General features: G+C 51.4%; 1 protein-coding gene across 1 annotated transcript in view; it reads right to left on the minus strand.

Annotated features, from left to right (window-relative positions):
- Positions 1-6,743: 6,743 nt before the first annotated feature.
- FAM217A (family with sequence similarity 217 member A) overlaps positions 6,744-9,525 on the minus strand; it is a 9,572-nt gene continuing 6,790 nt past the window's right edge. Inside the window, exon 6 of the mRNA XM_049765039.1 lies at positions 6,744-7,956. Within this exon, the coding sequence (XP_049620996.1) occupies positions 6,744-7,956 (1,213 nt within the window). The remainder of the gene's footprint in view (positions 7,957-9,525) is intronic.

Consider the following 9,525-nt stretch of genomic DNA (forward strand, 5'->3'; position numbering starts at 1 on the left):
GCCTGGGACTCATATTTGGAGCTGATGGCTCCAGCTTTGTGGTGCCACGTTTTGTCATGGTCCTCGCTAGAACCCATTCCGGGCTGTAGTGTAGCCCCTCTGGATTGATGGGGAGAAGAGGCGGTGTTCAGGGGTCTTATGGGGTGCTAGGGATTGACCAAGGATCACCTGTGTGCCAGACCAGTGCCTTCCCCGCTGTACTCTTTCTCCAGCCCGGGAATATTTTTTTATATTTCTAAGCCCTGGGTGTGGTCTGTCCATGTATAGAGAGGCCTTTTTAGAATTGTTGTTTTGCTGAGGCCAAAGTTTGGAATCTGTTGTCCAGTAAGGCCGTGAGGTGGACAGTGTTTAAGAGACCTGCAGTGGTTCCAGAGTCGCTGGGTGGCTTTCAGGCATATTTCTCACTGTTTCGGTTTTGTTGGGGCCCACATCCGGCAGCGCTCAGGATTTACTCCTGGCTCTGCACTTGGGTCATTCCTGATGGGATTCATGGGACCCCGTGTGGAGTTGGGTATTGAATGCTGGCCAGCAGTCTGTGAGGCAAGATCCCTAAGGGCGTGTTAATTTCTTGCTTTATTTCATCTCATGGCAGATATATATAAAAGGATTCTTGGGCTTCCGGGTTCCCAAGTCTCTGGACAGACCTGTGGGTAGTCCAGGCTCTTTTCTAAGCTCGAGCGTAGTTGAGGTTTTGAGACAGACCTGCAGGTGCAGCTGAACCCGCATCCCGTTTCTTCATCCCCTGACGCTTGTCTGTCTCATTCCATTTACTGCTGTACGTTTTTGTTTGAAGTAATACTTTTAATTTTCACCATTTTAATGATCAGCTTTTTCCCTACCGAAAACAAATGCTCCCCCAAAAGTAGACCCGACGGTGTGGCAGAGTCAGGGAAATGTGCGGCACTGGGTCACTAAGCAGACAGGGATTAAATCCGTGACATACTGTAATAGCTCGTCTCAGGGTTGAGGCCAGGCCAGGAGAATCCCTTTTGGTGGCCGGGCAGAGCTAGGGAGAAGCCACAGAGACCCTCAGGCCCTGGGCCTTGTCCTCCGCTAGTCGTGACGGCTTCGTTGAAACCGCGCTTCACCGAGCATCTTCTAGATCCTAGTTCAAGCATCCGCTCAGCAGGACTTGGAGCGCTGTAGATGCACTGTCCTTCAAGAGAAATGGTCACTGCAAGGTCACGTGTGCTTTGACATGTCAGCAGTACAGTGTACACTAGAGGGGCTGGCTGGAACGTGTCCGGTCCTTTCGGTAGTTGGCATATGGCACCTTTAATTTCTCTTCTCCTTCTACACGTAGGGTAAGGGACTGTTCTTCTGAAGAATGTTTGCATTTAGTGCCGAGATACGGAAGCGGAGCTCTGGAAATACTGCTTTGTATCCTCATAGTGCCTCCTGTCATTTGACTTTTCATTCGCATTTTAGCAGCTGTGTTCCCAAATTGACTTGAGAAAGCTTAATAAAGTCTGCCTCCCATTACAGCATTGTCTCCCGTCGTTTCCTTTACTCGGGTTTGGTATTTTAAGTTAAAAACTTAACTTTTAAGTTTCGGGGCTGGAGTGGTAGCACGGCGGTAGGACATTTGCTTTGCACGCAGCTGACCCAGGACTGGTGCGGGTTCCATCCCCAGCATCTCATATGGTTCCCCCCCCCCCCCCCCCCCCAAGCCAGGAGCGATTTCTGAGCGCAGAGCAAGTAAGTAGTAGTCCCTGTTCGGTGCCTTTACACGTGCCCAGCTGGACCCAAAAGGCCCACGAGCTTCACGGTCCTCAGGCACTCGCTCTGCTTTTTGTGGGTCACAGGAACTGGGCAACTGGGCAGGGTGAGAGGGTGGGATTTGCCCAACTCCGAGGCACCAGGTGCCCTTTAAGAGAAGATCCAGCTCGGTGTGACGTAATAGGAACATCAGCACTGGCCTCTGCAGCCAAGTCCTCAGCCGTCCCAAGAAGTGGGTCTTGCTCCTGTGTGCTGGCAGTTCTGATCCAGGAGAGAACTCGCTTTTCATGTGGTTTAAATAAATTGGTTTCTGGCCTACGGGGATTTTTCTGTTTTGGCTTGGGGGGAGGGTTTGGTCAATCTGCTTTTCTTATGAAGACTTGAAAATGTCTGAGACCCTAGTCACAGTTCATGGCAGCTAGGCCAGGAGTAAGCCCTGAGTACAGCCATGTGTAGCCCCCCTCTACACCCCCCAGAAAAAGATTTGAGAGTGGGATACATTAGGATGGAGGAGAGGGTGCAGCTGAGCTCCAGAGGCTGGTCTTCCTGAGGGCTCTCATGTGGGTTCTTAGAAACACAGCTCATGGGCCCGGAGAGAGAGCACAGCGGCGTTTGCCTTGCAAGCAGCCGATCCAGGACCCAAGGTGGTTGGTTCGAATCCCGGTGTCCCATAGGGTCCCCCGTGCCTGCCAGGAGCTATTTCTGAGCAGAAGCCAGGAGTAACCCCTGAGCAACGCCGGGTGTGGCCCCCCCCCAAAAAAAAAAAGAAACACAGCTCATGGGGCCCTTGTTCTGCACCAGCATCTGTCCAGGGGCGTGGGGAAGCGATGCCGACACAGGAAATTATTCACACAGGTTCCGAAGATAAAAAGGTTCAGGAACTTCTGCCACAAGCTCTCCAGCAGGCAAAGGGGCACAGGCAAGCTGTGGACTTGAGACGAAAAGTCTGTCTGACCTAGGGTCTTTACTGGGAAGAGTTAAGAGCACCCCATGGGTGGAGAATGGGCAGGGGGTAGGGGACAATCCAGAGGTACTTCCCACCAGGTGGGACAAAAACATGCAGAGAATTATCATCTTGAACAAAGAAAGGACCCGTTACTCCAACAGAGGAGCTTGGTGAAGGGATCCATCCGTTCATGAGAGCTGAACAGTTCAGGAGCCAGTTGGGGGTCAGGACTGAGCAGAGTCCTGTTGTACCAGATGTTAGTTCCGAAACTGATGCAGAGGAGCCTGAGTATAACAGCCAGTACTTGCCAGCCCAAGTTGCATCACTGGCACCTCATGGTCCCCCGGGCACCATCCCACTGAGCCCTGAACTCTGCCGGGTGTGGTCCCCAAACCAACCATTGGCAACAGGCCTGGCTCTGTTGAGTGGCTGCTTTGCCTGCTTCAAACCTGGGTTTTGGTGCCTGCCACTGGGCCGGGAGCAGGGAAGGGCTGCCACTCCCAGTACTTCAACGCTTTTGTGTCCTGGTGACGGAGACACCATAGAGACTGCTTGGCTTTCAGCAGGTCTCAGAGGGGTCAAAGTCTTGGGGTTCATGACTATAATACCCCTCCCACTGAATCTGACCACTTCCAGCCTCTTGCATTAAATAATTAACGATGGTGCTGGGTGGCAATGGATGGAGAGATTCTTCTCTCTGCCACCCCAGGCCACGTGGCTTCGCATCCCCCATTCAGCCGGCGGGTCCCAAGTTTGGCAAACGGCGAAATCAGACTCACAGGCAGGCATCAGGAAGCAACAACTTTATTCATGCCCTATCCACCACATGTGTGTGGCCTATCTCATAACCTTTTAAGCACTAGTTATTGTTGGCCCTGCATCTAAACTTCTTTCAGCCATCTTTCCTTTGGGCTCCATGCTGGTCCAAGACCAGAACGCAGAAACCCAAAAGCCAGAGCGCCCAGCAGTGCAGAAAGGGCAAAGAGCGCCCTAATCCCCTGGCTCCAGGGTTTATCTACCTATTCCAAGACCCCTCCCAGGAATGGGCCGGGTCTTGCAGGTAAGGTCACACCTAATATCCGGTTCCCAAGACCCCTCCCAGAAATGGGTGGGTCTCAGATAGGTACACCTACACAGCCCCTGACTGGCTGGAAAAGGAAAAGAGAAGGCTGTTGAGGAATAAAGCAAGCTGACTCCAAGGAATATCTTAACTGACTGCTTGTGAATTATTTCTCCGCCGCTACCCTGCATCTTTAGACCCGCTAGCGGCTAGCCGAAGGGGCAGTGCCAGGGGAGACCTCACCCAACATGTGGATCACTGTATAGTTTTTGTTTTGGGCCACACCCGGTGACACTCGGGTTACCCCTGGCTATGTGCTCAGAAATTGCTCCTGGCTTAGGGGACCATATTGGATGCTGAAGAATCAAACATTGGTCAATCCTAGGCTGGCGCCAGCAAGGCAGACACTTACTGCTCCGGCCCCATAATTTCCATTTTTTTTGTTTGTTTGTTTTTGGTTTTTGGGTCACACCCAGCGGTGCTCAGGGGTTACTCCTGGCTGTCTGCTCAGAAATAGCTCCTGGCAGGCACGGGGGACCATATGGAACACTGGGATTTGAACCAACCACCTTTGGTCCTGGATCGGCTGCTTGCAAGGCAAACACCACTGTGCTATCTCTCTGGGCCCCATAATTTCCATTTTAATCAACACTGGAGGCCGGAATGATTAGTACAGCTGAGAGGGCATTTGCCTTGGATGCAGCTAACCCAGATTTGATCCTTGGCGTCCTTAGGGTCCCCAGAGCCTGCCAGGAGTGATTTTTGAGTGCAGAGCCAAGAGTAAGGCCTGACTACCACCATATAAGGCCCCTTCCCCCCCCCCAAAAAAAAATTGGGGCCCTTTGCTTTTTTTGTTTTTGTTTTTTCTTGGGGGGCACACCTGGTGGCGCTCAAGGGTAACTCCTGGCTCTGTGCCCAGAAATAGCTCCTGGCAGGTACAGGGGACCATAGGGATGCCAGGATTCGAACCACCATCGGTCCTGGGTCGACCACTTGCAAGGCAAAGGCCCTACCGCTATGCTATCTCCAGCCCCACTGCTACTAATGTTAATATGCTTTTTTATGAGGAGGGTCACACCCAGCAGCACTCGGGTTACTCCTGGCTGGCACTCAGAAATCGCCCCTGGCAGGCTTGGGACCATATGGGATGCAGAGATTTGAAGCACCATCCGTCTCTGTGCAAGGCAAACGCCTTACCACTGTGCTGTCTCTCCGGCCTAAAGTTGATATGCTTTTGAGCTGAAACATTTTCAAAGGAACGTGACCGTAACTGGTTGTGTTTCCAACTCACAGTGGTTGGGGAAGGAGCCTGGTTGCTGCTTGGACCATAAGGCTCCACAGTTGTGGGCCACACAGTATAGGCAGATGGGCTGCGGACAGCTGGCACACACCTCACTCTCCCGCCAGACCAGGGTTTGGCCTGTGATTTTTGTGGACAGATTTTCTATCCCTATATCAGGAAGTCAGACCTTTGAAATGGTGGATTGTGCATCCCACAGTCCCCAGAGAGGGAGAGGGATCCCCATGGCCTGAGTCCGGGTAGGCCAAGAGACACAGGAAATAATCCACACACGGCTGGGAAGCAACAGCAGGCTGGAAACTCACACCACAAGCTATTGACCCACAAGCCAGTTGCTCTACCACATGGAACCACAAGCCAAGATGGCAGCTCCCCCCCCCCCCCAGGCCTCCTGAGCATTCTTTACTGGAAAAAAACCAAGTCCACCCCCCAAGGGGAGGGGAAAAAGCCAGATAAGGTGATGGGGGAAACATTTTAACAGGAAGACCAAAGGAACCAGTTGAGAGAAATCTAATTAGAAGGCAATATCAGAGGGGTGCGGGGGAAGCAATAGCGTAGCAGTAGGGCATTTTCCTTGCAAGCACTAGACACAGGATGAACTCAGATTCAATTCCTGGCATCCATAAGGTCCCCCAAGCCTGCTAGGAGCGATTTCTGAGTGCAGAGCTTGGTGTGGCCCAAAAGCAAAATAAAAAGGCAATTGAGGACCAATCCAAAACCTCTACCAATGAGTCCCTCACATGTTTCACTCTGGAATCACCTGCATCCCAATTTGCAAGGTCTGGTTCCAGTTATTTCTTAATAATTTTTTTTTTTTGTGGTTTTTGGGTCACACCCAGCAGGGCTCAGGGGTTACTCCTGGCTCCATGCTCAGAAATTGCTCCTGGCATGCATGGGGGACCATATGGGACGCCAGGATTCAAACCGATGACCTTCTGCATGAAAGGCAAACGCCTTACTTCCATGCTATCTCTCCGGCCAATTTCTTCATAATTTTTTAAAAAGCCAAAACCTAGGGGCTGAAGCGAAAGAGCTTTTGCCTTGCACTTGGCCAACCCCGGAGAGACCCCGGTTCAGTTCCCGGCATCCCATGTGGTCCCCTGAGCCTACCAGGAGTGATCTCTCAGCACAGTCCCAGGAATAGTGACCCTGAGCACCGCTAGCTGTGGCCCAAAAACAGAAAACAATTATTTTTTTTTATTTTTTTATTTTTTGGTTTTTGGGTCACACCCAGCAGTGCTCAGGGGTTGCTCCTGGCAGGCACGGGGGACCATATGGGACGCTGGGATTTGAACCACGGACCTTCTGCATGAAAGGCAAACGCCTTACCTCCATGCTATCTCTCCGGCCCCAGAAAACAATTTTTAAAAACTATAGCAACTATCATCAATGAGACAAGTTTATTGAAGATGACATGATACTGGAAAAGAAGCACTACCAAGAAAACCATCTTGTGAGTGAATAGCAGCTGAGTTTACCAAGGAGACACGTTTCTTTGAAACAGAGCTGTGCAAAAGATGTGTCAGGGCTCCCTGCAGGCGCTCAGGGGGCCTGGTGAAGTCCCAATGGGCGATCTCCAAGCACTGGATACCCGCCTGCTCACTGTCCCCATGCCCTGCATCCCATGTGCAGGCAAGTGTGTGGAGGTGAGGAGCCGTGGGCCAGCTGGGTTTCTAGGCAAAGACCTGCTGGTGTTGAGAAAGACGAAGGCCCGTGAGTTATTTCTGGTCAATGATGGGTGAACATTTGTCCTTTGCTCCAGACATCTGTGATAAGCCATTGAGTTTCTGCATAGAGAGGGGTCTGTTGAGAGCAATGCTCTTTCGGTGCAGTTTCTTCTTGGCCCTTGTCACCTTAAGCTCTTCCTTTGGCTGTTCGGGGAACGTCAAGGGAATGGGCGAGACCGGGATGGGAGACCTGGGTGGCAGGCACCGCACGGAGACCATTTTCACCAGCGACTGCGTGCTAGCGGCGCTCGAACCCTTGGCCAAGATATCTTGGTGTGGAGCAGGTAAATTGGAGTTTTTGGAAGGCTTTGGGTCGTCGCCATTCACCTGCCACTGTTTGCTGGTGCAGGAGCTTTTGAGGGAGGACGGCCTCCCGTTCCATTTGTGCTTGCCTGGGCCATTCCAGTTCCATTTTACGGTGTTTTGTTCAAACTTGCCCGCGCCAGGGTTGTTTTTCCTTTTCTCTCGACTTTTATCTACGCAAGTTATCTGAAGGTTCAAGGTGTCAGAAGCTTTGGGTTGCCTGGTTTTGGAGACAGCTTTGGAAGGGAGGTTTTCGGTGACCACCGGAGCAGACACGGCAGTCTGCAGCCGCGACCTCTCTTTCTGCACAGTACTGTGTTGCAGTCTTTCCATTTCCAGCAAGCGGATGATCAGGGCGTCCATGGAGCTTTCTAGAGGGTCCACGGAGCTTTTCCAGCTGTCGGATTTCGAGAGGGCCAGTTTGTGCAAGTCCAAAGTGTTGAGCGGTGGGGGAAGGAAATCGGGGTACGGAAAAGCTTCGCTCGCCCCTTCTGTGAAAGCACCTTCCACGGTTTCGATCTTCTCGGGCCTCAGGTTCAGGTCCATCTTCTTGAAGTAACTAAGTAACGTGTCATTGGCCTTCTCGTTCTCTGACAAGTCACTCTCGTCCGTTAGGATTTCTTCCATGATGCCGTGTCTGTGTTTCAGATCCCAAGTTGGGCCTGTTAGGGTTTCGCCAGTGATGTTCTCGACCGAGGAGAGCAAGGCTGTGGTGGGCTCGGGTTTGTCCTTGAAGAAGTCTCCGTCTGCGTAGGGCCAGCAGAGATCCAGTGGCATTTGCAGTCCAGGGCAGGGATGTCCTGGCTTCTCCACTGAGGTGTTGACAGGAAGGCCTTTCAGAGCCAAGAGCTTCACAGGGCTGTTGCTCAGGCTGCTTTCCATGGGCACTTTTCTGAAATCCCTTTAAAAAACAATTCATGAATGGATTGATGACAAGAATCAGAAGTGCACTTAAAGGGCCTGACCAATGGTCCCCTGAGCCTGCCAGGAGTGATTTCTAAGCGCAGAGCCAGGAGTAACCCCTGAGCACCGCCAGATATGACCCAAAAATAAAATAAATATTTTTTTTCTACATTGTAGTATAGTAAGTAGTTGGGGCCAGAGTGATAGCATAGTGGTAGGGTGTTTGCTTTGCATGCGGCCAACCTGGGATGGACCCAGGTTTAATCCCGGCATCCCATATGGTCCCCAGAGTGATTGCTGAGCACACAGCCAGGAGGAACCCCTGAGCACGGCCGGGTATGGCCCAAAAACCAAAAATAAAAAATAAAGGGCCTGAACAATACACAGCAGGTTTGCCTTGCACATGGTTGACCCAGGCCCAACCTGGGTTTGAGCTCCATCATCCCCTATGATCCCCTGAGCTACCAGAAGCAATTTCTGGGTGCAGCAGAGTGTGTCCCTCCAAAAGAAAGAAGTGTATTTAAGGGGCCAGAGTGATTGCACAGTGGGGAGGGCATTTGCCATACACATGGCTAACCTGGGTTCAATCCCTAGCATCCCATACCGGCATCCCATAGCCCACCAGGAGTGATTCCTGAGTGCAGACAGTACCGCTGGGTGTGGCCAAAAACCAACAAAAAAAGTTCTGTTAATGTGATCTTGAGTGACAGACCAGACAGCTCTTCATTCTCAGCGCTTTATGTTCTTTCTATTCCTATTGACTGACAGAAACTTGTCTATTCTTTTTTGTTTTGTATTGTCTTTTTGGGCCACACCTGGTGGTACTCAGGGGTCACTCCTGGCTCTGTGCCTAGAAATCACTCCTGGCAGGATTGGGGGACCATATGGAATGCCGGGATTCGAACAACTGCCTGTCCTGGATCAGCTGTGTGCAAGGCAAATGCCCTACTGCTGTGATATCTCTTGGGCCACTATCCATTCTTCTTAATAAGCTCAGGCTGTAGACATATATAATTATTATAAATAAAATATATAATTATATAATTTATATATTTAATATATATTTACTTATAAAATTCACATTTAAGGAACCGAGCATCCATTTGTCTGAGCACAGGTGACAGACCAAACGACCACTAGCTTGGAAGGGCCCATTGATGGGGACTTGCCTCTAACTAGTCCACAGTGACTGCCAAGATCCACTCAACCCACGTGAAATAACCCAGAGGTGGAGCGAAGGAGGCCCACCTTGGACAGGCAGACAGAAGGCTCCTTCCCAAAGCTCCTTCTGGGGGCCAAGGGAAGAACAGGGCTTGGACTGCAACAGCAGACATTGGGCAGGGCTCTTGCCTGGCAAACGGTTGACCCAGATTCAATCCCTGGTGCCGAATCTGGTGCTCTGAGCCCGACAGGAGTGACCTCTGGGTGCAGAGCCTGAAAGTCCTGAGCACTGCCAGGTGTAACCCAAAAACAGAGTAGGGGTTACAGTGCTTGCCTTGGCTCTGTGCACAGGGCTGACACCTTGTTCTACACTCAGGATTCACTCCTGGCAGAGCTCGGGGGACCC

Source organism: Suncus etruscus, chromosome 18 (genome assembly GCF_024139225.1).
Source record: "Suncus etruscus isolate mSunEtr1 chromosome 18, mSunEtr1.pri.cur, whole genome shotgun sequence".
Classification (NCBI taxonomy): domain Eukaryota; kingdom Metazoa; phylum Chordata; class Mammalia; order Eulipotyphla; family Soricidae; genus Suncus; species Suncus etruscus.